This window comes from Mus caroli, chromosome 3 (genome assembly GCF_900094665.2).
Source record: "Mus caroli chromosome 3, CAROLI_EIJ_v1.1, whole genome shotgun sequence".
NCBI lineage: Eukaryota > Metazoa > Chordata > Mammalia > Rodentia > Muridae > Mus > Mus caroli.
In genome coordinates this window covers 78,759,213-78,774,480 of record NC_034572.1, presented here as the reverse complement: position 1 = coordinate 78,774,480, position 15,268 = coordinate 78,759,213, and the positions used below count along the sequence as shown (strand labels likewise).

General features: G+C 44.0%; 2 protein-coding genes across 6 annotated transcripts in view; one reads left to right on the top strand and one right to left on the bottom strand.

Annotated features, from left to right (window-relative positions):
* The window catches only part of Sh3d19 (SH3 domain containing 19), a 154,824-nt gene that overhangs the window by 121,179 nt on the left and 18,377 nt on the right, over window positions 1–15,268 (bottom strand). The window lies entirely within an intron of this gene.
* Window positions 3,308–11,919, top strand: Prss48 (serine protease 48). The gene is made up of 6 exons (XM_021157576.2): window positions 3,308–3,500; window positions 5,013–5,057; window positions 5,399–5,561; window positions 7,608–7,867; window positions 8,539–8,705; window positions 11,649–11,919. The coding sequence occupies exons 1-6, from the start codon at window positions 3,458–3,460 to the stop codon at window positions 11,907–11,909; spliced, it is 939 nt and encodes a 312-aa protein (XP_021013235.1). The 5' UTR covers window positions 3,308–3,457; the 3' UTR covers window positions 11,910–11,919.

Below are 15,268 nucleotides of genomic sequence, written 5' to 3'. Positions count from 1 at the left end.
AACTAATAGTAGGTAACACCACCCATCTGGCAGACTAGGAAGGCTCCTTAATATCCTACAATTAACAAGGCAGCTTCCCCACAGCCAAGAATCACCTGATCCCTAAGGTCACCAATGCAAGGTTGGGACATCCTAGCCTATAGTATCCACTGGCACAAATCTAGGTTGTCACCAAGGTAGTCTTTGCTGAGAATGAAAACAAGAACAGCAGCTGCCATTTATCAGGCTGCTTTAATAGGTGAACTCCAAGCTCAATGCTAGCGCTGTACTAATACATTTAATTCTTATGAAGATCTTATGGTGGACTATTTACTCCCATTTTGCAAAGGTAAGGAGGTAGTTACCTGTCCACAGCCCCACAAGTAACAAACCTATCAATACTCCCTCCATATTGGCATTTCCCAAACCAATAGCTTTCGTGTACAGTAGAAGCAGTTGAAAAGCACCTTAACTGCAAGGCCTGGGACAGAGAATCCAACACGCAAGGCGGAGGCAGCAGCAGCAGCAGCAGCAGCAGTGGAGAGCTGAGAGAGAATCCGTGTGGTGACATAAGATGGACACTTCTCTACTCCCGAAGTCTTGCTGCTTCCTTAGTTTAGAACAATCCAGGAAACAGTAAAAGGACAGGCTCAGAGTGTTTCTCGATTGGTGAACTGGAAAAGTAGAGTCGCTACAGCATTTGATGATGAAGGGGCAATGCATCTTCAACGCCACATTGATCAAGGATCAGGGGTGGGGACGCTGGTTAAGGACACTGAGTGCTCTTCCAGGGGTCCTGAGTTCGGTTCCCAGCAACAACGTGGCAGCTCACATTTATAAAGGATCTTTGTGAACATCAGTTGATTTCCGCCATGGCCCAGCAGGAGACCGGAGAGAGGCCAGTGGATGAAGGTGATTTGTTCAAGGCCACTGTGCAAAACAACAGGGCTGTGGACTAAAAACCACCACCGGAGCATTCTCCAAAATGACAAAAAGAATTTAGCTCAGACTTGCAAAGGGATCATGGGTTCCTGATTCTCTCTTTGAAAATATATATTTCCTTATATAACCCAAGGTCATTGTCACACCTACCAGGATTAACGTCACCCATCCAATACCCGGCTCTATCAAATTTCCTTCCTTAGAGAAAAAGGACTTATTAGAGCTGATTTGTTAAGTTGGGATCCAAATGGGGAGAACACACTTACATCCCTCTTTAAAGTGAATGATGACCCAGAGCAGTGTCTCTCCCCCTTTCCCGTCTCGGGGTTGACTTACTACAAAAACGAGGTTAGCGGCTTTAGAAAATGCCCCACATTCCGACTCTGCCTATTTACTTCCTTGTGTTGTAATTTAACTGGTACTTTCATCCCGGGTATTTTTGGCAATTGGAAGTAGCTTTAGAGCTCAGGTCTCTTTCTCTGACAAGAATGCTGCACAGGAGGTACTGTGTGCTTCATATTCGCGACATCAAGAGGCACACGTCTGCCTTGTCCCACTTTTTAGCCATGCCACAGTTGATCAGAGGGCTCAAAGGTGCCAGCCTAAGATCTGCATCCACTTTTCAACTAAACTACTATAGACCACTCTCCTAATCAATTTTCATGATGGGCTCTAAGTAGTGACTTTCTAATTTTTTAAATTTTTTACTAGTCCAAACACATTTATTAGGCAGACTCTGCCCCTCATGGGCTGAGCCTAATTGGTTTCTACAACTATAATTTGTATGAGAGAAGCAGGTCAACTCTTTTTTATCCTCCAATTTTCAGAATAAGAAGCCAGTGCCCTTGTTATATCCCATAGAGTTTGCTTCCAACAAAACTTAACAGACCGGAGGCAGAGGCAGGCGGATTTCTGAGTTCGAGGCCAGCCTGGTCTACAAAGTGAGTTCCAGGACAGCCAGGACTATACAGAGAAACCCTGTCTCAAAAAAAAAAAAAAAAAAAAAAACTTAACAGACCGCAGTACCAAAATACATCTTTATAAAACATTTTAACAACAGAGAAAAGAGAATCTGTGAGCAACCTAACTAAATTATCAAAGAAGTCCGTTAGAACTTCTCATCTGTCCTGTGATGGCAGAAGCCCAGACCCTGGGATAATCATGGGACCCAAGAGTGTCTGCACAAACCTTTACTCCTGCCAAATCAAAGACCTGTCCAGAGCCCAAGGATCAATGTAAACCAAGGCAGAAGCGACCTGTTCTCCAGTCAGGGGCAAATGTCAAAGGAAGATCTGACGTCTCTTTTCTTTTTACAGTGCTTGGGTAGAATCCGGGGCCCTTCACATGTGAAGTCAACACTCGGCTATGCAGCTATCCCCAGCTCCCTGACCTTTTATAAAGCAACATTTACGGTTAAAACTGTCTGTGAAACCCTGTCTCGAAAAAAAAACCAAAAACTATCTGTGAACACCAGAAAGTATTTGAACTAACCACAAAGGTGGTTGTGATTAAAACAAGTGGTTTGTTTTCTTCAAAAATAAATAAATAAATAAATAAGATGAAAAGCAGGAAGTCATAAATTATAAGATGATAAAAATCATAGCAATTGGTACAAACCCTGAGTGAATGTTTTCAGCTCAAAAAAAAAAAAAAAAAAAAAAATCTGTCCTGTTCGCATGCAAGGGAGGAGTCAGGCTGAGGACAATATCACTAAAAAGCCTGCTGGCTTACTGACACATTTCCATATCCCCTCCCAGCTCCTTTTATATGAGGATTGGTACTTCACTGCCATGAGAACCTAAGTCCTGGTAAGAACAGATCATCTGCACCAATAAAGCCTCTTAGGAATTTAAGTTGAATACAAGGAAGCTCTTGGGCAGGTGGTATGGGCTGTAGTTGAGCCATTTTAACGTAAGAATGCCAGGAATCTGCGTGGAGACACTCAACAATCCTGCTTCTAAGCTCTCAAGCTACCACAAACCCTCGTCCTCCCAGTTCTGGTCTTCAAGGGCTGTCCTAGGTTAACTCCCTTATTGGCTTTTCACACAAACACCGAGACCACACTACAATAAATGTCCTATACACAGAGCATTGCCAAAGACTTTAGTTTCCAGAAAACCTGATTTGTAAAAACAAACGGATTTAACTCAGAGAGTGGGTTAATTTCCTCTTTTATGTGTGTGTGTGTGTGTGTGTGTGTGTGTGTATTTTGACTAATGCTCGAATCCTGCCCACTTCCAGCTTTGTGCTATGGACAGACAAGATCTTAATCCTTCCCAATACCCTCTACCCCCACCTTCGATAAAAACAAAACAAAACAAAAAGAAACAACAAAAAAAAACTCCACAATGGCTCCCCCAAGACAGTAGGGGGCGCTGCACGGTCCCGCAGCCGCTCGGCTTAAATCCCTTGCAGTCTGGCCCAGGCGAAGGGGAAAACGCTGATAGCGCCACCTAGCGGGAGCAGCTGGTCCTGCCCCTTCCCCGGCTGCTACTGAGTCCCGGAAGCCGGAAGTGCTGCACCTGAGGACAGAAGCATGGGCCCTGCTGGCCTTAAGGTTCTGCTGCTGCTTTTGCTGGGTGAGCCCCAGGGCCAAAGCCAAGAGGGGAGAAAAGCAGAGGTTTTTTTTTTTTTTTTTTTTTTTTTTTTTTTTGCCTCAGGAAGGAATCAGATGCTAACGTGTGGGCTTTACTTGTGAGTGGCATCGTCCAAGAAACTCCCGCGAGGTTACTGTCCGTGGTTCGATAAAAGCAGTAAACAAAACTAAGGTCCTTGCATGGGACTTCTAATCAGTGCACGTATTGAAAATGTAAATTACCAAGCATATCAATGGGTAGTAATGCCATGAGAGGAAAAGAGTACCTAAGGTTCAGGGACAATAGAGGCCTGTAATCCCGATATTCACAAGAGCTGTGGCCAGAAGATCCTATGTTTGAGGCCAGACTGGGCTACATTTGCTAATTCTAGGCTGACCTAACTTAACATAACACAAAAGAACAAAAAAAAGGTAACTGGTTAGTATAAGGTGGCCTCTCCCGGAGGAATAATTTAAGCAGATACTTGAAAGAAACTGGGTAGTGGCTCAGATGGTGGAACTCATGGCCAATGCGTTCCAGCCCCAGCAGCACAAGGGGTCTCCCAGGTGCCGTTCCAGGGACCCACCTGGCTGGGGACTTGAGGGAATGAGGAAAGGACAAACACACATACACAGACACACAGAAAAGCTGGGGTTGGGTGACCAGAGCTGCAGCAGCTCGGCATGTTTATTATATACAGTTGAATAAAAAGGTGGGCTTATTACATACCCGTAAACAAAGAGGCAGGGTGTATGGTGTAATGCTGGATTGAGGAGGCGAGGTTTAGCTAATCTACTTGTCTTTGTTGGGGAGCATCCTTCAGGCCATAAACATGGTGGGAGAAAGCTACAGTGGGCATTTTCTGCCCAAACTATCAACATCCACATATGAACCAGAGAAGGTTTGCCATCCCTCTGAGCCTTACCCCGAGAGGTGAGGGGCGCTGCCATTTTCCCACAGGTCTGAGTCTACTTGATAAGGATATGCCCAAGTGAAAAAATATACCTGTGCTCAGGGCTATCTCCACACCCTAAAGAGAGGAAGACTTCATGGAAATGAGCAAGTTAGATAAGACCCAGGCCTGGGAAAATTGCACTTCAGGCAGAGGAAACTAAAGGCACTTCCGGCATAGTAAGTAACTTGTTCGGTTGGGCACGCTATCAGTAGCAAAGAGGTAAGAGGTAGCACAAGAGATACACATGTTTTGTAAAATGACAACTCAGTTAAAGAAAACAACATAAAAATAAAGAGCCTATACATCTCAAACACATCTCCCAGCACCACTGTATCACAAGTGAACACGCCGGATGCCCTGACGATGACCTTGAACCACCAAGTAAAAGGTAAACTTCAGTTGCCATAGGCAGGAAGGTATATAATTATCAAGAGCCCTGCTCGCTGGCAGATAATTGTAAATTTTAGCCTTACCACCACTCTGGAAAGCTTTCTGTTCAGTGAGTTTAATGTAAGATGTTTTCTTATGTATTAATGAATAACATGGTGTGTTTTCTGTAGGAGCTTTCCAGGGCTCTTTTACCAAAAAGAAAAACTTGCAATCAGGTGAGTATCCTCATGCTGGATCTGAACCTGGACTCGTGGGGCTAGAGGCATGGCTTGGTGGTTAGGATCACTGGCTGCTCTTCCAAAGGTCCCGAGTTCAATTCCCAGCCCCCATATGGTGGCTTACAACTGTAGTTCCATGAGATGCCCTCTTCTGGTGTGCAGTCAAAACATACAGATAAAAGTATCTAAATAAAGAGTCTTTTAAAAAATGGAATTGGGAAGGGTAAGGAGTCTCAGGGAGGGCTTAGATCCTAGAAAAGGATGAGATGGGAGTTTGGGGACAAGAAGAAAATGGCGGAACTTCAATCTGCACAGTTCCCCTGCTCTTCTTTGTCTAGTATGTGGACGACCTGTACACACTGGACGCATTGTGGGTGGCCAAGATGCTGCTTTGGGGAGCTGGCCCTGGCAGGTGAGCCTGCGTTTTGACTACACCCATTCTTGTGGAGGTTCTCTCATCAGTGACCACTGGGTGCTGACGGCAGCACACTGCATAAAAAAGTGAGTTATAGCTGGGAGCTAGCACGCAGAGGCTTCTGGGAAATGTTTAGATGGTGTCATGGGAACCAGGTGCCAGCATTCGGATCTGTGGGGCAGCAGGGAGCCCTACATCACCCAGGAGTGAATGGAACAGGGCGAGACAGTTCCTTCCTTCGTATCAGCTTACTTCTGAAATACAGGTCAGGGGTTTGTCTTGAGCTTTTGTGGCTCACAAATATAATCTGAGCTTTCTCAGAGACACTGTGTGAAAACAAGTTGCTGTGTGATGAGCACCACAGGAAACTGGTTCCTCACAAAGACTCCGACTCAAATAAGTGAGCTGGAAACAGACTCAGTCAAGCCTAGGATGACTTTAAGCCCACTCCAATTGGAGCAGCTTGAGAGACCCCGAGATGGAGGCAATTGTTAGGTCACATCTGACCCCTGACTCAAAGAATCTGAGACACAAGTTTTTTTTTTTTTCATTTGTACCACAAAACATTGTAGCAACTAATTGTGCAACAACAGATAATTAATATGCAGAGAGGTCAAAATTACAAGCTTTTTATTAACAACCATGAAAAACTCAGGAAAATGGTGTAGTGACTTCAAAATGCTGAGGGAGAGTTTCTTCCCCGGCCAGAATTGTATAGTCTATCCATATATCCATATACTATGAATCAATAGGATATAAACAGACATTTACAAATATACAAATTCATAAAAATGTTACCACCCACACATATGGGCAGAGAGGAACAGAAAAACAGGACCAAGACAGAAGAGTAGGCTTTAACCCAAGAGAACTCTCAAGAAGATCATAAATATTATAAATGTAAGTCCAAAATGATAGCAGCTGGAGTAGACCAGAACAAGAGGGCCAAGGGCCACAATGAGGTGGGGTGGGGTGGGGTGGGGGCTCACAGATTGCCTGAGAGGCCTGGACATACTGAGGAGTCTGTATTTCTAGCAGAGAGTTTGGGGGCAAAATGACGGATTTGAGATGGGTGTATAGAAAGCAGAAGGAGGAGGCTATGTTATTAAGTTCAGGAAAAGCAAAAGGTTTGGTGAGAAATAAAGAGTCACAAGATCCAATGTAACCTGTAGTGCAGGAAGCCTACACAGTGATGAGAAAACATTGATCTAACCCGCATTGGTTAGGAAGAGGAGTGACAACCAATCAGAGAGAGGCTTGTCTCAGCCGCTGTAAGAAAGACCATTGCCCAAATTAACCCAGCGAGGAAAGGTTGGCTTCAGCTTACAGGTGAGGTGTCATCAGTCCACCCTGAAGTAATACAGGACAGAAACTTAAGGCAGCAACTGAAGCAGAGACCATGGAGGAACCCTTTCTACTGGCTTGCTCCCCTCCCCATAGCTAGCTCAGCCTGCATTCTCTTACCACCAAAGCCTTAGGGGTGGCACACTCCACAGTGGGTTGGGCCCTCCCATGTCAGCCATCAATCAAGAAAATGCCCCACAGACTTGGCTCCAGACCAGTCTGATGGAGGCATTTTCTCAGCTGATGTTCCTCTTCCCAACTGTGTCAAGCTGACAAGACAAAAAAAAAAAAAAAAAAAACTTAGTAGAGCAAGGCTAGTCAGTGAGATGTGTAAGGTAGCTCAGTCTTCACCTTCTAATTAGGAACTCAACACCCAAAGTGTGTGTGTGTGTGTGTGTGTGTGTGTGTGTGTGTGTGTGTGTGTGTGTCTGGGGTGGGGGTTGTCAAAAAGGCAAAACTGTTTCTTAAAAACACCAGGGAAACCATTAAGGGCTGAAAGCTGGAAGTGACTAACACACACACACACACCTATGGAAGGGGTGAGAGAGAACAGGGAGAGTGTGTAGGACAAATTCTGGCCACCAGCATGTAAGAGGAGACAGCAGGAAGAGAAGCCAGGGCAGGGCACAGAAAGAAGAAAAGGACACAGACTAATCTTAGCTCAAGATTTACTGAATGCTGGTATCCTCCTTTCTTGTTCAGAGTCTTTGGGGTACAGATAGGCAGCTTGTTCTGATCTACTGTAGGCCAGCCCTCCACTTTGACTTTCCTGTCTCTTTTCCTCTTAGGACCTGGTACAGTTTTCTATACAGTGTGTGGCTTGGATCCATCGATAGAGAGTACTCAAGCACAGGCAGAGAATACTACGTGTCCAGAATCGCCATCCCTAACAAACACCGCCACACAGAAGCAGACATCGCCCTGCTGAAGCTGTCTTCCCGGGTCACCTTCTCACCTGTCATTCTGCCCATCTGCTTGCCCAATATCTCAAAGCAGCTGACAGTTCCAGCTTCTTGCTGGGTGACTGGATGGGGACAAAATCAGGAAGGTACAGGAGAGATGGGGAGAGACGGGGTCTTGTGTAGCTCAGGCTAGCCTTAAACTTACTCAGTGGCCAAAGCTGGCCTTGAACTCATGCCCCTCACATCTCACTTTCTGTCTACACTTGGCTCTAGTTAATATTATTCAACTGGATCAAATCAATCTACAAGTTTTCAGATGGAATATCTTTTGGCACTTACACGTTTATTGACTCCTGTGTCTTGCCTAGAGCCTGGTTATAACTGACAGAGCAAATGCTAACAATTTAAACACATAATTATCTCTCCTTCAGAGATTATTAAACATGACTTAATGTTTGGAGAGTCTAGCTTTGCTTGGTTTGGTGTGTATATGTTAATTTGTTGACAAAATGTATGTCAACACTTTTCCAGGTGAAGTAGAGATGGGACAGGAATTTATCTGGAAGCAGAAAATGAGGAAGAACAATTTTAGAATAACTTAGATTACCTTCATTTTGACTTAATCAGAAGTCACCTGAATATTCTTTATTTAGAATACTGGCACAAGTAAAAACCCTCAAACACAAAGAATTCAAATTTATTATCATTTATTTTAGATCTTTCCATAAGCAAGTCTGGCTGGAAGGTGGATGATTCTGACTGTTGCCCTGCCCACTGTGCAGGTTGTGAAGATCTTCCTTCCTGTCTTCCTCTGCAGGTCAGTACCCCTCTACCCTCCAAGAACTTGAAGTGCCTGTCATTTCCAGCGAGGCATGTGAACAACTCTACAACCCAATTGGCGTCTTCCTCCCGGATCTGGAGCGGGTGATCAAGGAAGACATGTTCTGTGCTGGTGAGAGGCAGGCGAAGAAGGATAGCTGCAAGGTTAGTTCTGGCTCTTGAGGCGTTTCTACACACCTCCTTCCAGATCTTAATGTGGATCTAAGCTGTTCTATCTGTAATTAGCAATAAACTAGAACCCAAGAAATGATAGTTCTGACAAAAATTCTTGAGTTATGCTGGACAAATCAACTGACCTGTATCAATATTTAAATTTGTTTTATTTTTAAGATTATAGTTACATTGTTCTCCCCTTTCATTTCCTCCCTCCAGACCCTCTATATATGACCCCTGATCTCTTTCAAATCCATAGCCTCCATTTTCATTTCATTGTTATGCATATTTATCCACAATATATACATAAACATAAATATAATCTGCCCCAACTATATATCATTATTACTTGCATGTATATTTCCAGGGCTGAACATCCAATTGGTGTGCTCTTCCTTCCTGGGGAAGGCCCTATCTCTCACTTTCAGCCTCCCTTAGATACTTGCATTTCTGTGTAGGGTTGAGGGCCTCGTGGGCTTTTCCCTGTCCACTCTGGCCTGCCATCTGCCATCTTTGTTCAGCTAACATTTATGCAGCTGGTGAGATTTGATGGGTGCAGATTCTGACACGAGACACAGTCTCACAGCACAGTCCCCGCTCCTCTGGCTCTCACATTCTGTCTGACCCCTCTTCCATAATTTCCCCTAAGCCTTAGGTATGGGAGTTGTTTTACAGATATGTCCCTTGGTACTAGATTCCACCACTCTGCATTTTTAGTCTTTGTGTATTCTGTAATGTTGATGGATGTCAAGTTTACTCCTTCAAACATAAAACTATTGATCGAGGCCAGTAGTTTTCAACCTCCCAAGTACTGTGACCCTGTAATACAGTTCCTCATGTGGTGGTGATCCCCAACCATAACATTTTTTGTGTTGCTACTTCATAAATGTAATTTTGCTACTGTTATAAATCAAAATGTAAATATCTGATGTGTGCACCCTGAGAAAGGGTCATTTGACCCCCCCCCCGAAGCCCCCCCCCCCGCAAAGGGATTGTGACCTACAAGTTGAGAACTGCTGATGTAGACCAATGTTGCATTTTTTAAAACATGTACTTTTTTCATAAATATACTGAAGTAAACACACAATTGCCCACTTTTTACTTTTCTTAAGAAAAAGTCTATGATGAAGTATTATTATTTCAGGGCTGAGCATTTAGTACTACTGGACAACCAATTGGTGTGCTCTTCCCTGGGGAAGATCATTTCTCCCACTCTAAGCATCCCAGGGTACATTAATTCATCATATACTTTTCAAATGTCATCTGGAGTCTCCTGATCAACTGTCAGCCACAGGGTTTGTGGGTGTTCCTCAGTGGTACATACAGACTTGCCTAGCATCCATGAGGCGTTGGGTTTGAGTCCCAGCATCATAAGAAGAACCCACCAACCCAGCCACTGCTTGGATTACCATTCCATGCAGTGTATGTTGTGTTGAATCCAGGTGACTGCCCCGACCCCCTTTCTCTTCATTCTAGCATTGCTCCCTTTGCTTTCTAATTGTTGTGGTAACTCTGAGCTCTGTCCCCCCAATCTCAAGCCAGCGAGACTGTGTGTTCCTATTTAAGTTCTTGCTACCAGATATGCTAAGGATGGGCCTGTTTTAGAGAAAACCACTTAAAGACAAAGTGGCATTCTTTCTTCCGAGGATTAACCCGTGTCTGTCTGCTTTTGACCTCTCTCCACTGCCTTTCTATGTCGTCCTCAGCAGAGTTGCTGTGAGATAAGCATCAAAGAACAGAACCCACTCTGGGTGCACACAGAACACTCCCCAGATCAGCACAGCTGTAAGCTGAGCCTCAGTACAGTTGGGGGATTGAAATCATAGGCAAAGGAGGATCTCTAGTAACAACAGAATAAAATTAGAAACAAGTAACAGAAAACTATGGACAGTTCAGCTCTGTGGAAGTTATTCACATATTCCTAAGTAACCAATGAGCCAAAAAAAAGAAATCACAGCAAAAAGTAGGAAACCATCTGCTAGAGATGAAGTAAAGGCATAGCCTATGGTTGGCGCTAACACAGTGGTTAGAGAAACTCCTAGTTGTAATGTCAGTTCTTTAAACAAGAATATCTCAAGTGAAGAACCCGATCTCCACTGAGACATTGGGAAGGAGCCTGGACATGCAAGGCAGAGGCACAGACCTGCCCAGTCTCAGTCTGAGCTGCAAGCCTGGGCTCTGTCTGAGTACCGAAGAAGGAAGGGACAAGGAAGGGAGCAGAGAGGAGGACAGCCGCGGATGAGAGGGAGGAGAGAGGGGGAGAGCACAGCACTGGGGCTGTGGGGAGCAAACTAGACCTGGAAAAAGAACACAGAAAAAATGAGAATTGTATTACTGAAGCAGAGAAAAGAAAGACAATATAAAAAAAAAAATTAGCTACACTGAGAAAGTAATAAGCAGATATTAAAACTCATATGGAAATTCAAGTGGCCATAAACAGTCTTAAAAAGGAAGAACAAAGTTGGAAGACTCACACTTTCTTATTACCAAAGCGACAGTAATCAAAACAGAGTGGACAATCATAAGACCAGACACACAAAGTGGCTGTGAATAGCATCATATGGTAAAGCCGTGCATTACGAAACAAAGAAACAAAGCAGGAGACAAACTCCTAATGACTGTCATTATCACTCCACAGAAGAAATGAGCACTTAGAAAAAAGACAATGGAAAGAGAGGGTGGCATACTACACTGAGTAAGTCCTGCCTTGTCCTGAAGCATCACGTTAATTTTGCTTTGCTTTTTCATGGTATATCATATGAACATTTAGAAATGGCTAATGTATATTTTTCAAACTCCGTGATCCCAGAACTTGAGAATTCCACAGCTGAGGGTCCAGGTCCAGTTCTGAAGACCTCTCTGTCACCCCTGACTGGCCCTCCTCTCCCTGTAGGGCTTCTCAAAGCTAAGCTCAGATCTTTCTGTCTCCCTTAGGGCGATTCTGGAGGGCCTCTGGCCTGTCACATTGATGGTGTCTGGAGGCTGATGGGTGTAGTAAGCTGGGGTTTGGAATGCGGTAAGGATCTTCCCGGAGTCTACACCAACGTGACCTACTACCAAAAATGGATCAGTGCCATTATCTCAAGAGCTCCTCCCAGCTGGGGTGGTGACTACACCCACATTACTTCCTATTCCCTACTGTGTTACTTTCTCTGGCTCTCCTGGGATCCTCCCAAGCCTTTGGCCCTAGCATAATATCAAGTCAATCCAGGAGCGGCTGCTGTTGGGGACTCACGGAATGGGGTGTGTGGAGAATAAAGCCTTAGGGGAGAACTCAAAGACAGTCGCTGTGATGCCTGGATGACTGGCTTTATGTACGTGCTTGCAAGGTTCTTGCTTTGCTTATGTTTCAGTAGTTGGAATGCAAACAGCTAATAAATAAGGCTACCACTTCTGTGCAAGATTTTGGGGGTTTTGTTGTTGTTGTTGTTGTTCCAGAATGTGTCTGATGAAGGAGGAAGGGTGCTTCCTATAAATAAATATTTGTGAATATGAGTTAAATAATAAAAAATGAAGATGGTGTAAGGGAAGGCCCTCAAGGAACTCCAACAGAGTCTATTTTGAACCTTAGCTGCCTCAAGGACTTACCTGTTCTGTTTTGCCTCCTCTATCAGTGCATGGAAGTCGCTTAGTTCTTGTAAAATTCTAGTCTGTGATTTACTACTAAAAGTATTGTTAAGTGTGACAGCACAGCCCCCAGAAAGCAGAGGACAGCAGGTCTGAGGCCAGCCTGGGCTACAAAGCGAGACCCCATCTAAACAACGAAAATCAATCAACTAAACAGACTGATGCAATGAGCTGGAGCCCGGAGGTCTTAGGTGTAAATGATACTAACCTACAAAGGTCCCATAGTGTCTGGTTTCTAATAAAAGACTTCAAATGTTCAGACCTAGGAAAAGACCTCTGTGCTTAGACTACAGGGGCTCAGAGCTTAGTCCTGAATGGACCACGGTCATTATGTTCTTCGTTGATTTCCTGGTGTAATTTCATTTATACATCTTCGAGTCATCCTTTCTCATTTGACTTGTTTATTGCCATCTGTGCCTTTTATGGTAAATCAACTTCTTAAACCAACTTTTTGGTATTTATTTAAGCACATTAAGTAGGAAGTGAGTATAAAAGCCGGACGTGGCACATGCTTATAATTCCAACTCTTACCTTGACCGCCATTCTGAAATTACCTTTCCTGAAGCTCTTGGTGGCTCTCCTGACCACAACAAATCTTTATAAATCAACGTTTGCACAGCATGGTGGAGCCTTCCCTCAGAGAACTCGACACACAGCAATAACCTAGCATTGCTTTATATAACTGTATAATTATTATATCCGTCTTATCAAAATGTAAGGCGTACGAGCGTGAAGACATTTTTTGTTTTTGTCTACAACTGTATCCCAGTCTTGCTAATGATCTGAATGAAGGAAAGAAGGAAAAACACCTGACTTATTTTTGTCTTCTCCAAATACCCTGTGAGGACCTGAGTACCCTGTTTACTGAGACAGCCCGGACTCCGATGAAATTCTTATGCTCAGGTGTTGATGAAGTAAAAGGATAAAGGGGAAAATGGTGTTGTTCCTGCCCAGACAGCAGAGCCCGAGGAGAGACTACTAAGGCAGGTGATCGGAAAGCTTTTCAGACAAGAACAGAAGCTAAGGCAGCTCTGGATGACACAGCCGAGAGAAAGGACAGAAGCAGAGGAGGAAAGACAGACTACCCCCAAGGACCAGTGTGGAATAGAAAGTACAGGTGTGAGCCAGAGTCACAGGGCAAAAAGGACACAGACCAAGACCACCAAACGCCCGCTTCCTCAAAACAGGAAGCGCCTTCCCCACAGCACAGCATCTGGCAAAATTTTTCTCATGAATCAGGAGCCAAACAAAGCTTAAACCTTTAGCAGGTGCAAGGTCCGAGTGCAAAGCATGCTATCAAAGGATCTGTCACATGATGGGACAGAGCAGGGATGGGAGCCTGATTGAACAGAGGCCAGGGGTCTTGCCTCAGAGATACACACCCAGTCCTGGATGACATAGCAGATCCTTCCCCTGGGAAGGTCTGAAATGAGTCAGTGTGTATTCAACAGTATCAAGTGCACGCCATGTAACAGGCACATAAACAGCAGAACCTGCAATACACTAAGCCTGCCTTCAAGGAGTTTACAGCCGAGTGAGGGAGTGACAACATCAAGTGCAAAAGACACAAACTAAAGTCTGATGGAGAAAAATAAAACCAAAGAGGCAGCCGGTAAGAGACAGGATTCTATCTGACACGTGTTGTTTTCCTTCTCCTGTTTCTTGTCTGCCCCATCCTTACAGCAAGAGCCCATCTACACTGCTAATCTGAGAAAGCCACAGCTTGCTTTTTACACTGAATTAAAATCCAGCATTAAGATACCCAGCAGGCTCTTTTGCCCGTTCCCACCTCATGGCCTTATTGTGTCTGCCCTCCATACCTAAAATACCCTTCCTTTGTACATCTCAGTGCACTTATTTCTGTCTACTGCTCAGAAAAGGAAGCAAAGAATACCAACAAAATACATTAAAAGCACCATAGGAATGGTTTTTAAAATTAGGGCTTGAGGTGTGGCTTGGTGGTAGAACACTTGCCATGATAATCAAAGCTCTGAGTCCTATCTCCAACACCAGGAGAGAAAAATCAACAGACAAGGGGTGAATTGCACAGCACATGAACTCTCTCTCATTAAGGAGAGAACAGGGAAGCTTACCTTCTGCTAACTTAAATATTGACTTCTCTATGATATATCTGGGGCCCGCTAAAGATCTGAACAATACTTGTGATTGCATTTCAAAACAAGACGCAAAGTAATTATATACATTTTCTGTTTCAGTTGCTAAAAAACAAAATGGAAAGTATAACCCAAAATGTGGGATATGGAACTTGTTAATACATTACTGCAGGGGGAAAAAAATCAATAGACATTTGTATTCACAAAACTGAAATGTCAAGCAGTTACTGGCAACTAATGTAGCCAGCGCCATCACACCGACAGAGCGAAGGAGGACATAAACAAGGGCATCTTTATCCTCCGCCTTGGGAGGGCTCAATATAGCACTTCTGACTTAAAATCAATTTTAATTTTCAGAATATGTTACTTCTCGGAGTATCTCATTTTCATATATTCTACCTTTCGTTTTCAGATGTCTTGAGAAATTTTAATTAAGGTAGGATTTTAACAAATAAAAATTGCTGAAAATATCTAGTCAACATTTTCCCCAAAAAGTGAGAGGGGCAAGTGTACAGATCACGGTATCCAGATTTTTTTTCTCCTTTGTTACCAAGTGTATCAGGTAATGACCTGGTTCCCCCTCAATCTCATCAAGCCATACAGTTGTCGTCCCGAGTGTGGGGACACCACAGAATAGGATTGGAGGCCTGCACACTGCTTCTGCTTCAATGGTGGCACTCCACTTTCTCAGATGCCTTGTTTCATCGATGCTATTGTAGTCTCCCCAACAACTCTGACAAAGTACACTTTATTTACATAATAGAAATGACCCTTCTGCAACTTCTTAAAACATACCCTTTCTTCAGGAAGGAG

What these genes read in the sequence shown, in the direction of transcription:
- Prss48 (XM_021157576.2), top strand. Translation starts at nt 3,458, where the DNA reads ATGGGCCCTGCTGGCCTTAAGGTTCTGCTGCTGCTTTTGCTGG. An exon ending in TCTGCTGCTGCTTTTGCTGG is followed by an intron (nt 3,501 to 5,012) that starts GTGAGCCCCAGG and finishes TGTTTTCTGTAG; the next exon opens with GAGCTTTCCAGGGCTCTTTT. An exon ending in GCAGCACACTGCATAAAAAA is followed by an intron (nt 5,562 to 7,607) that starts GTGAGTTATAGC and finishes TTTTCCTCTTAG; the next exon opens with GACCTGGTACAGTTTTCTAT.